The sequence below is a fragment of the Ornithodoros turicata genome, unplaced genomic scaffold, assembly GCF_037126465.1.
Source record: "Ornithodoros turicata isolate Travis unplaced genomic scaffold, ASM3712646v1 Chromosome21, whole genome shotgun sequence".
Classification (NCBI taxonomy): domain Eukaryota; kingdom Metazoa; phylum Arthropoda; class Arachnida; order Ixodida; family Argasidae; genus Ornithodoros; species Ornithodoros turicata.
This window is the reverse complement of record NW_026999337.1, coordinates 2,887,630-2,901,561: the sequence shown is the minus strand read 5'-3', so window position 1 is coordinate 2,901,561 and position 13,932 is coordinate 2,887,630. Positions and strand designations below refer to the sequence as shown.

At 42.9% G+C, this 13,932-nt stretch overlaps 2 protein-coding genes across 3 annotated transcripts; one reads left to right on the top strand and one right to left on the bottom strand.

Annotated features, from left to right (window-relative positions):
- Positions 1–1,030: 1,030 nt before the first annotated feature.
- Positions 1,031–2,012, bottom strand: LOC135373102 (uncharacterized). The gene has a single exon (XM_064606378.1). It carries the CDS (start codon positions 1,901–1,903, stop codon positions 1,070–1,072), a length of 834 nt encoding a protein of 277 aa, XP_064462448.1. The 5' UTR covers positions 1,904–2,012; the 3' UTR covers positions 1,031–1,069.
- Positions 2,013–8,256: 6,244 nt separating this feature from the next.
- Positions 8,257–13,647, top strand: LOC135373106 (uncharacterized). Of its 2 annotated transcripts, XM_064606382.1 has the most exons (5): positions 8,257–8,469; positions 8,554–8,621; positions 9,845–9,916; positions 13,330–13,434; positions 13,515–13,647. In XM_064606382.1, exons 1-4 carry the CDS (start codon positions 8,286–8,288, stop codon positions 13,426–13,428), a joined length of 423 nt encoding a protein of 140 aa, XP_064462452.1. In that variant the 5' UTR covers positions 8,257–8,285; the 3' UTR covers positions 13,429–13,434; positions 13,515–13,647. The 2 variants fall into 2 exon arrangements, with proteins under 2 accessions (XP_064462452.1, XP_064462451.1); XM_064606381.1 differs by having other exon boundaries at positions 13,330–13,647.
- Positions 13,648–13,932: the final 285 nt, after the last annotated feature.

Here is a 13,932-nt window from a genome sequence, read left to right as displayed (position 1 = left end):
TAGTCTTGGCGAGCTTTAGGGTGGCTAAGTAAGCAGTGTTCGCTTCCTTATATGATTGCCAGTGTGCAGAAGATTGAGAGCGCTTAGCTGCACGATACAGACGCTTCTTACGATTGGACAAACGTTTTAAATTGTTATTGTACCAAGCTGCTCGAGGATTACAGGTGATAATGCGCAAAGGGATATATTTATTGGTTAAGTTATGAACCATAGTTTTAAACATATTCCAATTGCTCTCAATCGATCTGTTGTCAAACCCGCCAAGAAAGCAATCAAGGAAGGAAGACAACTCGTTATTGATCGCGTTGAAGTCGCCTTTGTTATAGTTACGAATTTGTTTCCAAATTTTTAGTGTATTATTTATGGGCACACAAATACTAAAGGAAATAGCTAAGTGGTCACTTATCCCGGGCAAGTAAGTTAAGGGAGAGGTGAGGTCAGGACGCGAGGTCAAAACGAGATCTAAAATGTTAGCAGTGGAATCCGTTACGCGTGTTGGGCAAGTGACAAGCTGAGACAGGGAGAATGTTGAACAAAGGTTAAGGAAATTAGAATGCTCAGAATTATGCGCAAAGGAAGTGGACGTAACGGAAGGCCATGAAATATTTGGATAATTAAAATCACCAAGCAAGAAAACAGATGATGATGCTGATGGATAACAGGTGGCAACAAAACTTAATACGTCGTGAAGTTCGTCAACAAAAACGGGCGAATAAGATGGCGGGCGATAACATACACCAAAAGCAAGTTTATGATAACCAATATCAACACATGCCCAAACAGTTTCAAGGTTAGTTGAACACGCGATCTGAAAGGATTGAAGGTTGCTGGAAACTGCAAGTAACACACCACCGCCATGACGCAGTGAACGATCGCAACGGTATATGATAAACCGTGATGGATTATTAAAGATCTCATGATCGCTAACAGCTGGGTGAAGCCAAGTTTCAGTGAGAGCTATGATGTCAGGATTACAAGTGTCAATAATGGAGTCGAGTGAATCTCGCTTGATAAGAATGCTTCTGACGTTGGCAAGCAAGACAGAAATACCACATCCCCTCACTTGATCCTACAAAAGGACATTCAGGTTAGCCTGACTATTTCCAGTAGTGCCAGCAGGGACGTGAGGTTCAGTGGGAGGGCGTTCAGGAGGAGGGTTAGCAAGTTCCTTCACAACATCTGCCACGGGATCATAAGTGTAACATGTGTTGTTCACAAACAGTTTGTTGTAGCGTAGTTTAAACAAGGGTGTGTTGGGCAGGGATTTACCGAATTCAAAAAGCTTGTTTCTGGCATGCCGTGTAGCAGAAGAAAAATCTTCAGAAACCTGTATATTGCTGGGCTTAAGCTTTGAACGAGATGCTAAAACCATGTTTTTAACTTTGTAGGATAGAAACTTGACAATAACAGGACGACATTTGGAGGAAGAAAAAGTGCCTAAGCGATGAGCCCGTTCAATAGAGTTACGAGGAAATTCGCAGCCAAGAGATGTAGTTAAAGCAGACGCGACTTTCGCTTCCGTTTCATCCCAGGTTTCACGCGCATCAGGAACACCACGAAGTACGAGATTATTCCGCCTTGAACGGTCCTCCAAGTCGTCAAGCCGGGATTGGAATGATGCTTGTTGTGCTACCAGTCCATCAGTCATTTTATATACAGCCGCAACATCTTGTTCAATAGTAGATAAGTTTTTAGTTTTGTTTTGCAGTGACTGAAGGCGGTTAATAATATCAGACACTTTTGATTCCATTGCCACTTGGCTGGACTTAATCGATTTGATGTCACTAGACATATCAGCCTGAGCTTTCACCAGCTCTGCGGTTCTATCATTGATACCCTTTATCATCGTGAACATTTCATTCAGCTGGTCTGATTCAGAGTCAGTGCCAGAGCGCAGTGTCATCGGACCAGGGTTCGACTCAATATCGCCGCAGCACAGTAGCAAGAAAAAAGCATCATAACATTGAAGAACAGTGGTAAAAATTACATGTGGGCGTGGGAGCAAAACTAGGAACCTGTTGTCACTCTTTTTAGAGAAAAGACAAAAACGTCTACACACCTGCGGGGCGTACATCAAGGTAGTGTTAGCCATGTTATTCCGGCAATTGCTCCCAGGCCCACTGAAGAGATAGCTGAGATGCTGGCTGTTAAATTCAGTGCCAGGCCCAGATGGCGTTGCAAGCATCGTTGACATGAAGATATCAGGTGGCGTGGCGACGATGTGCCAGTTGATGCGGTCACACAGAGGAATATACAGATAAGATTGTTCGAAGTCACAAGCAGGGCACGCAGGCGCAGAAAATCCGGTTACAGGCAGCGCTGGGACGCAGAAGGACATCAGAGACAGCAAAACCTGCGGGGCGTACATCAAGGTAGTGTTAGCCATGTTATTCCGGCAATTGCTCCCAGGCCCACTCTATTATGGTACAAATTATGAAATTGAAGTTGCCAGAACTTGTATGCCGAATCTACAATAGTTATAAAAATATTTGCACGTCAACATCGGAAGGGCCACTGGGATTGATGGTGGAGTTTTTGAGGTTTGCTAACGAAGAATTGCAAATTGAAATTCACTAGACCAGATGTAGTTGTAATCATTGCAATGGGCATTGCATGATGCAATGCCCATTGCAATGATTACAACTACATCTGGTCTAGTGAATTTCAATTTGTCGTTAGCAAACCTCAAAAATCCGTAATGAATTGTGCGATATAGACTGCTTGTATATGATAATTTGTTCTGATTGCTTTCTTGATTAGTAATCAATAAAGCAATCAGAACAAATTATCATATACAAGCAGTCTATATCGCACGATTCATTACGGATTTGTTGAAATTACACCTAACAGTTGAAATGGAAAGTACATAAAAAACATCTTATCACGTGATATGTTCAACTACAGCGCCTACACAATTATTTTCTTCTACCAGTTCTTGCAACGATGTCGAATCAGCAGAAGCTCAATATTTTCGTACAAGGTCTGATGTATCATCACTTATTGAAACTCAACGAACATATCAATTGCGGTGGACCGCCGGGCGATTTTCGTCTAATACTCTCTTGTACGCCATTCAAGAATCTTCATACAAAGAAAGGAAACATCAATAAGAGATTGTGCAAGTTCGTCGCAACAAACTGCAAGTTGCTGAAGCAATACAAATACGGCGACAACATATCGCCTGCATTAATCAACGCTGGATTCAAGCGCCTATAATAAGACTAAACTATTTGATGTCTTCTGAATGCATCAATCAAGACAACAAACGAACACTTCAGAGTTTGGAATAGAACAACTGTAATTTATCGAAATAAACAAGTGTATAACTGAAATAATAAATGTAATCTTTGTCATCAATGTAATGAATTTTACGCATCGCAACGAAAACAGCTTCTATTTAGTATGCTTAGATTGAACACAATGATTGTTAAGGAATGCAATATTCCACACTATGTAGAAAGATCCTCGGACGGAAAAAGCGCTGACAATCAGAGAGGTTTTAGACGACTTCACTCTGTACAACATCGCCATCCGAAGGATTTTGCAAGCAGGACGCGCAGGCGGAGCCTACAACTCGAATCATCGTAACACGCGGCACACAAACGCAATCAGATTTTGGGGGAATCGAATCACACAACTGTCATCAGAAATGTTTAACCACTATACAACGAAGATGAGCACTATGCATTAACACAATGGAAGATATGTAATCTTATAAGCAAATATTCCTTTTGCAAACTTAACCAAAGCACACAGCACAGATCACACATAAACGTAGATCCAATTCACAAAATGTACCTGAGGTTTTCCTTAGCCATACTGAAAAACTATCAGCCTATTCATAATGCCACAGCATACGGGGCACTACAAATGGAAAGAGCATACTTTAATTTTAGAACTTTTCAGCTCATAATGAGGTAAAACGCAACCTCCACACTAAATATTATTTTTTGTTTAAATTTTCATAGTCAAAACTGTACACTCTTTCTTACATTTTTTTTAAGATATAGATTAAAAAGCTGTCCATATAGTCACACATTCTATACAAAATATATACCGCTTCTCTGAACGCTAATAATGCTGCTCTTAAAAATCCCAAGTCCTTTTTTTTTTCAAATCAGTTACCCTCCATGCTAGCTGAAACTCCCAGGAAGTTTTGGAACACGGTAAACCCTAAGAATAAGTTGCAGATTTCCTTGTTTGATTCAGCTGGCAACCTACACTCTGACGAGAGGTGCGCAGGCATTTTGAACATGGCTTTTTCGATCAGCTCAGTTTGTAACATACAATGCCCTCCACTCAGCATGCGAAACATACCGCCCATGGACCCTATCATTGTCGATGACGTAGGAATTGGCAAGATCATCGATTCTTTACCATTCTCATCCAGTGCGGGCAGTGATTTGACTACTCCCAAACTTCTGAAAAGCACTCATCAATTTTTCTCACTAAAATTTAACAATCATTGCTTGAAGGACAAGTTCCCATTGACTGGAAGTTGAGTAAGATCATCCCAATACACAAATCAGGAGATAAACAATCCCCCAATAATTATAGACCTATTTCATTAACATCCGTGCCGTGTAAAGTACTTGAGCATATCATCTACTCTCATTTAGTGCGTCACCTAGAAGGGAATGCTGTTTTCAGCGATTCCCAGCACGGGTTTCGTAAATCATTTTCCTGTGAGACGCAACTTGCTTGTTTTACTCACGACCTCCACTTAGCGTTAGATCGGTCCTCAGTTATAGATTGTATCTTCCTTGATTTTAAACGCGCCTTCGACAAGGTTTCGCACCAATTGCTGCTTCATAAGCTCAACTCCCTCAATATTAATCCCCAGGTTATGGAGTGGATTCGGTCTTTCATGAGGGGTCGGCTCCAATATGTAACGGCTAACAATTACGACTGCAATCTAATCCCAGTCCGTTCCGGTATTCCCCCGGGTTCGGTGTTGGGCCCACTTCTTTTTCTCATATACATTAATGATTTACCCAACAGCCTTCGTTCAAACTTAAAACTGTTCGCTGATGACTGCGTGCTATATCGTGAAATTACGAAGAGTGACGACGCCAGCGTTCTCCAATCTGATTTAGATCACGTCCTTGATTGGTGTAACACATGGCGTATGGAGCTCAATATTAATAAATGCAAACACCTTAGCGTTTGCCGCAAAACCTCAAACTATTCAGAGTACAGCATCAACAACACCATACTTGAACACGCTTCATCGTATCTAGGCGTTCATATCACATCGGACTTATCTTGGCGCACGCATATTGAACACATTATCAGTACTGCCAATCGCACTCTGGGTTACATCAAACGTAATTTTTATCTAGTACCTCTTCATCTAAAGTTAACACTGTACAAAACACTCATTAGACCAAAACTCGAATATGGGGCAGCTATCTGGGACCCTTATCAAGAATCGCTCGTTCACGCCATTGAAGCTGTTCAGAATCGATCAGCACGTTTCATTCTCGGCAATTACAATCGCACCGCTAGTGCATCATCAATGAAAAGTAGCGCCTCTATATCCCACCTCTGTCTGTGCGCCGTAAATTGAGTCGCCTGAACCTCTTTCATAAAATCTATCACCACAACCCTTCGTTGAAGGAATCGCTCATTCTCCCACCTCATTACATATCGCGTCGCGTCGATAATAGCCAGAAAGGGTGTATTCATCGCTGTGCAACCACAACGCTTTCTGAGTCCCTCATACCTAGAACATCGCTTCAGTGGAACCAATTGCCATCATCATTATCATCAATAACTGACGTTACACTCTTCAGGAAATCAGCAGCAATTCATTACTCTGTAAGTGATTGGTTTTGTTAGGCCACCTTGTGTGCGTGTTTTATTTCTTTTTTTTTCTTTTGCATTTTTATGTTATGTTATGATTGAAATTGCCTTGTATGTGCCTGTCGTTTCTCCTTTAGTTACTTGTCCCACTCCCCTCTGTAAAGCTTATGCCCTGAGGGTACGAAAATAAATAAAAATAAATAAATAAGATATTTGATTGCGCACTAATTGCTAAAATTTATCGGATCTCATCCAGGAGCAGTGGAGACTACCACACATCAGTAAGTGTTTAATTAAAATTTGAATGGGTGCTGCAATTTACGGACTGAGTTGTAGAAAGTGTAATTTCACAATACGCAAGCTTTAGCTCGCTCACTTTGACACGCGAAGGTTTTAAGAACTCTTTCATGCTGACCGAGAATTTATACCGAAGGGATTTATATGATGAAAGATGAAAGTCACTGAAAAGGTTATCTGTCCCCTCTATGTTGTTCCAGCCTCAGAACATCAGTTTATCTCTTGGGATTTATATTTTCTATCTACACTAGAATGTGGATTCTGTATGTCGTCGATATTAAAAATTACGAATATTTTTCGAATGAAATTTACTTAAAACCCGAAGACATGGTCTCCCGCGTCGACGAACCCGTTTCCGGAAGAAAGCAACACGCTTGCGTGGTACGTGGATGCTATATTACTAATATGAATGAGGATGGTTCAGTCCAACTTAACATAGGTGTCATGGCTGTCATAGTGAGAACAAAAGCTTTCTTTAGCATTTTTAAAATATGTAGCAGAAATATCTGATGACACAAGCTTTTTCATTTAATTTATTTGTTTGTTTCACTGCACAAGGCTTACCTTACCGTATGAGCTTACCAGTATAATGACCCGACCGTCGGCTCCAAATGGCCGCGCTGTTCTGGGCCATCTTGCACGAATGTTGAACCCATTCCTGAGTGCTGCCCTCAGTAGCAGTGCCAGTGCTCAAAGAAACAGAAGCGTCGAGGACAGTACCGTATGCAGAAAGCACTACCAAAGCTATAGAGGGCAGCACTGTGAAGTGGCCTCAACGTTCGACAAGCGGGCCCATGACTATATTTTAGGTATCTATCCAAGTGGACGACATGATCTTGTAATTACTATCTTAACGATGTAGCTTGCCATGCACCTCTACAGGTGTTCTAATCAGCATGCACAAATATTTTAAAAAGTGAGAGCGCTCTCTGCGATGTAACCAACTAAAATTTGTTCGCAATTGTGTATCACAGTTGCCATAATATTTTTGATTGTGTTCGGTGTCATCTCGAGGTTTCAATTGAATTCGGTGTGAATTCTAAATTCGAGGTGTCAATTCCATAAGCGTAGCTCGCTCTGGGAAACACCCGACCGAGGTGTTTACAACAAGGTGCGGTTCGTGTCGCTCTACTTTTTGGCCTGAAACGAACGACCGCGTAAACAAAATTAAAAGGGAACGAAGACCACCTTCACAATACGGCCCCAAAGATTAGGTGGAGCAACGTTTGAGAGCGCTGCAATCGCTGCACACAGCTCATTTAGACGTGGTATTTCGCGGGCCCCCATTCTATGGTTGAGTGCGATTGATTTGCGACTGGGAAGATTGGTATTTATTTATGGATCATTCTTTTTCGTAGGTGGTGTAGTACCGGCCTCGGTGGCTCAGTCGGTAGCGTGTTCGCCTTCTGATCGCGGGTTCGAACCCGGCCGAGGACGCCAGCAACTTGGTGGCAGGGTACAAGTTGCTTAGATCTTCCGCGAGGGACGTTAAATACGGGGTGCACGTTAAAGAACCCTCAGGTGGGCAAAAGCAATCCACAGACCGACCGCTGTGGCGTCGCTCATCATCTCAGTTGTCTCGCGACGTAAACACCCAATTATTAACTTATTATTATTATATTACGTGGTGTAGTGACAGCGACCGCTTAGTATTTTGTGAACTTTCAATTGCATCGAAAGGGAAACGTGCCCTTTTTCAGCTGTCTGACTTAGGATAATCTTGGACGTAACGGTATTTTCGATGTAAGATGGTGTGGTTTGGTGTAGGGAAACAATATTATCACGCTGGCCGCCTTTATCGGTTTTGGGTACACAAGAGCGTTGGATATGATGGCACGTACGTAAGGGTTGACTGTATACTGAGGCACGTGTAAGGAGACAAATTCCCTAACACTTGGCTAAATGTAAAATATGCTCGTTGGTATGTGCAGATATTCGCGCACTTGAGTGAAACCACAGGTGTTCCACGTGCCAAACGTGTCTGAGTTGGTTTGACGGTCCCTGAACGTACTAAAGGACGAAAAGCTTTTCCGAGCACGCAGAACAAATATTGCGATGCCGTTGCGTGGATAGTTGCAAAATTCAGCGAAATTCCATGACCTCTTTCGGACCCTTTTCGACGTATGTTTATAACGCAGCGAAAAGTGCGCAGCAAACGTGTACTTTTACGCTGAATCCGTCACATGTGGCTCAGGATTCCCGGAAGCGTATTTCCGAAACATGTGGCGCACAGCCAGCGCGGCCTTCCTCCTCGCACATCGGTTTCACCGGAACCTCACGTGCTTCGAGTCATCCTGTACCAGCTCGATGCATATAAGTACTGGGGGACGTGCAAGGGACCCTCAATCACATCGATTGTTTCAACAGGTAAGCATATTCGATGTTGCACGTAACGCATGGCGTGTTTCTCATCTACTTGTTCCAAATGAGCGATTTCATGTTTCTTCCCAGCAACTCAATCGGAAGCTTTGTCACCATGTCCTGCCTTCGTACCATCTTCCTTTTCGCTCTCATCTTTGGTAAGTCATAATCGACAGGAGGAGATAAAGCACAATGAAGGCATCTCGTATGAGTACGGTCCAGTGGCGGATCCAGGGGGTGAGGGGCGACGGTTCCCGAAAAACAGTTCCTTTAAAATAAACAGGATTTCCCTCTCTCCCATCTACGCGCTTCAACAAACAACCCAGGGCGTAGATCCGCCACTGGTACGGTCATGTATATTGTGTGCCAATGCGTGCACATTCATGCAGACAGACTTTAGAGAATAGGTTCATGAAGCTATGGAGATAATCATTGTAGCGGAGGTAGCTGCATGGTTTTGGAGTTTTCTTGAATGAATCGTATTTCTATGCGACCGAGAATCTTAAATTTTCTATGACATAATTGGGTTCGGCAAAATGGAAAGGGCGCAGGCTACCTAGTATGTAGATGTCGAACAAGAAAATCGCGAGACACGGAAACAAGGGAGGAAGACAGAAGCACTTTCTGTAGTTGAGAAATGTGAATTTTTATAGTTATTCGTGCACACGAACAACATCTAAACAAAACGCAACACCAGAAGTGAAGTGATGATCTGGGACGCTCATTGACGTAAACGTAACCCTCTTTACACCCTACAAAGCACCATCGCCCTAGTTCATTTCATTTTGTAACCACACAGTAAGCATGCCTGGGGCGACTGATAAGTGGCTCCACTAATCTGTGTTCATTCTGGGACATCCGGAGTCTTTTGGGATCGCGATGAGATTTGATAATGCAGCTTTTCTTTTTTTCCTTTTTTTTTTGTTGTTGTTCCCGAAATGTTATGTGCTGTTTAGCAAATTACTGCTACTAACGTCATGGCCGTTCGTGGTCGCCAAGGTCCCGTATGAAGACTGTGAGTTCGTGGGTTCGAAGCCTACCACCGGATGTGCTATCTGAGATTTTACGTGGGTTTTCTGGCAGACTTTCCAAACGAATGTCGGCAGATTTCCCCCTGAAGTCAGACCAGGACGCATACTAACCCCTCTCTCCCCCACTCCTTCCTGCTGTACTCTCTCCATCTGCCCATGTCTGTACGCCACTCATAGCCACAGTTGCTTCGCGGCGCTAACACGGAATCAAATAATTACGCCTGTGTGGAAAGGGTGCGTTTTTTCTTTTTAATTTTGGACTGGTCCCAACTGGTGAGAATATCCGACGCGGTCGCGTTACATATAAAATTCATTTTGACACCTCATCAATACGTTCATTATCATTTAAGGTGCCGTGGCTCTTCTGGCTGAAGCTGCGCCAGAGCCTCTGCCGGAACCAGAAGGGGGAGCCTTCCGCATACGTGAGTATCGTATAATCGTTTTAAATTATTAGCGCTAAATAGATTAATAAAGAAATGACACCGCAAAGACGCTGAGCGTGCACGATCTTCTGGCCACATCCTGTATGCGGGTGCACGCCATTGTTCTTCTAATCCGTTAGGTTATTCGAGGGCTGATCCAATTACGGTAGCTACCCAGAAGCAATATTGTCATCCATTCCCCGTAACCAAAGACCGCATATTTAATGCAGAGTTGGTTACCTGAAAGAGGAACACAAACGATAAATGTTAACTGCCCGAATTCCGCCGGAGACGAAAATAGAAACCTAAACAAATTTGTTCTCATTTTCATTACCAGAAACCGAAGCGTACACGAAATTCAAAGGTACCAACGATAACGTCAACTGAATTCGCAGAACGTAATTCTCTTTCTTCCTCTTTTTATTCCAATAATAATAATTTAATGCTGCTTAAAATGCTGCACCGGGCCCATTTAATATGGACCAATGCCCTCGTATGTCGCTGATTCCAAAGTCATAATAAGAAAAAAACGTCTTAAACTTAACAGGGATCGCAGCAGCGGTAGCCGCAAAATTCTCAAAATGCTGCACCGTGTGCACCGTGTGACGAAGAACGGCTGCCAGTCTGCCAGATTTATCAGTAAATTTCATTCTTCCGTGCGCCGCCAGCGTTGTCCAAGTATCCTCAAAACCTAAATCTTTCTTCGAGAACTCGTCACCAGCCGAGTGCCTCACCATGGTAGACCAAATCTGTGATCGACGCATCATACCACCTTTCATATTGAATACAACAAGTATAGAAATATTGCTCCATATCGTCCTTTGTGCACTGGACTATACTGGAACACAGTTTACGTGGCGAATTCCTCCTACCATAATTACCAATCTGCTTATTGTTGTTATTATTGTATCGTTTGCCAGCGACATTTTCAATGTGCAAAAACATGGATAGGTTCCTTCCGCGAACGCATTTAGCATGAGTTTCGCGCAGGTATATGTATTGTAGCACCACGAAACCTAGTCCATCATTCCTACCTAGTTACATCTCGCTGAATGTGATTATTTTGCAGGGTACTTGGCGGGGCCTGCATATCATTACAAAATAATTACAAAATAACAAATTCAAATTTGTTTGAGGACATTTTCCCAAACATGCGGCTGGACGACAAAAAAGGAGCTGACTTGTGTAGTGTCCACTTGGCATGATCAAACTCAGACTTTCCCAACTACAGATATCGTCCACCATGCAGCTGGTCTGTGTTTATCTCATTTTATCTGAAATTCACCCCCATGGAAAAGACGAGGGTAGGCCTCACCTAACGCCCCATTGCCTTTGCCGTAGCCTGCTTTTCATTTTTGCTGAAATTCCAGAGTGAACCTTAACTGCCCCATAGTTGCTGTGTCATCCATACCTGTCGTTTCATTAGCCCACGGATGGAAAAGAAACAAAGAGTGGAGGTTACTTTGAACTAGGAGATGTGCACGCACATGACATGGTCTACACAAAACGACGCAAGGTGGAAAGTGTTGTGGTATTTGGGTAACCATGGCTATTTGGCTAACCATGATGATCATAAGGGCAGTTACTAAACGTCAAAAAAGTACTTGAGTTATAATTATTCTATTGTGTGTTCCGAAAAATTATGTCAGTATTTATAGTTACTTTTTACCATGAGAGTGACTCCCATTTGATTCATGATTCATAAAACTAATCGAAACTTTTTTTTCCAGCTTTCACTACGAAAAATATAACGCCACTTGAGGGTGTGGGTTGTAACGCGTAATGAACGACACAGAAAGATACGCCACCCATGATCACCTGTCTGTGTGTATCGTTCGTGTCTGCTTTTGTTCATTACGTCAAAGAGCAAAGTGGATAGACAGAGACTCGTTAGCACAAATCGGACAATGAAATATAAAGTATCAACTCATCATAGCTTTTGTAGTCATTGTCGTAGTACTCTGAAAAATAATCTGAAAGTTAGCATGTAATTCGGCTACCAATGCAAGTACCTACACAAAAATGCGTGCAATATTTCACTAAGCGTACGTACAAAAGTATCTAAATATAAATATTCATACAGTTAAAAGATGAAAGTCACTGAAAAGGTTAGCCAGCTGTAGGACTCGAACCCACATCTACTGGATTGCCGGTCCAGGGCTCTACCAATTGAGCTAAGCTAACTAGTGACTTTCATCTTTCATCGTTAATTTCTTAGGCAAATTGAGGCTTTGTATGTATTTGTCACTTCTATGTTGTTCCAGACTCAGAACATCAGTTCTTTCGTGTTCATACAGTTACTTTTACTTAGTTTCTTAACAACCCGGCATGGGAAGCTTTTTTTTCTTTCTTTTGCTGAGCTCAGGAGACCGCATCACTTCAAGTAGCTGCATGAAAATCGGGCAGCTGGATGCGACAGAGGTTATATCTGGTGAAGGATCAAAAATACTTCTGTCAGCAGGCTTTATCAGACCATAATATCAGAAAGGGTGTGTACGACGACCTGGACGAATGTGCAGAGGGGAGAGGGACTGTGGGGGAGTTCATCCTCGATACGCCACGTGGTGGCTTTCGGCTCAACTAATTTGCTTTGTCCCTGAATCTTGCTCATATGTATGCATGTCTTTGCCATGCTTTGTTTCTTTCTGTGTATTCGCGCTAGTGGGAATAGATCACCTGACAAGAAGCACTTGGAACCGGGTCATTGAATGACCTGGGGAATCCAAAGACGTGTCCCAGCTGCACGAACGTTCGTATTTAGGATGAGCAGGCCGGGATTATAAAAGAAATGATACGCAGACCTCCTTCCTGACCTGTTTTGACTGATATTGTTATTGTTTTGATTTATATGATATATCCTTTTGGGGGGCTTTCAACGACACCCCAAGCCTGAGGGCCTCAGGGTTCCCCGGTAGAAATCGGGTTATACCCGATATTGCAGAAAATATGTTCGGGGTGCAAATATCGTGAAACATCGGGTTTAACCGAAAACGAAAACCCGAAAACGAAAAGCTCTATCAGGATAAACCAGTGCTCGAGCAGCACCTCGCACGCTCTACTAGAGCCGCCCTTTCCGTTCGCGGCCCCGGCCTGTGGTACTCTTTACCGATCAAAGCGGATATGCCCCAAATACATTTGTGACCGAGTTGAAACACTTGATGCAGTACCAGAACCAACAATCATCATGAACCTCAGTCTGTCACACTGACGTGTACATGTTCATAGTCGTTCTCATTTCCCTTCATCTTATAATATTATTGTTCCCACATAGCTGACGAGGCACCCAGTATGCGCTTCTGCCTTTTGACTGTGTCAGGCTTTCGGCTTATTGAATGTGTGCCAGCAAACTTTCACTTCATCTACGGTGCTCAGTGGCTGCCGGCAGTGTGTAAACTATATCTTTTCCTTTCCAGGCCGTCAAATCTGCAAGATCGAGAAAGAGTGCGACAAACAGTGCGGGGAAAAACAACCAATTTGCTTTGGCACGACCTGCAAGTGCATTTAATAAATAGCCCCAGGTGAAAGAAAGTGATTTTAAACCAAAAATGGCTGTGCATTTGGGGTGTGTCATCGCATAACTACGATCCTCTGTCCTCAGATGACGTCACACATGGCATACCGGGACACGTTGAAAGGAATAATTATCTGTAGCCAAGACTTGTACTTTCCTAAATATTTGTTATTCTTTCATTTATGGTGACGCGGTGTATCCAATAAAAGGTGTGTTTAGCTGCGCAGAGTATGTCCTTTAATAGTTGTCGTGCGTCAGCTTCTACCAATGCGGTCCCGTACACAAATGTAATGAAGGCGTTTTACTTGCTCTGAGGAGCTCTGTTAAAGGGTGTATGAAATGAATTATTACTATTTTACTGACGAGAAGGGAAGCGTCTAAACACATGACTGGTCGGAAGTCGCCGATATACAACCTGTCGAAAGACTCTTGTATCCTTTCCCAGCTTGGCGAACTTTCCCCCTCACAGATAAGCCGCTTAGAAGCGTTCAGCCAAGTGGGATTC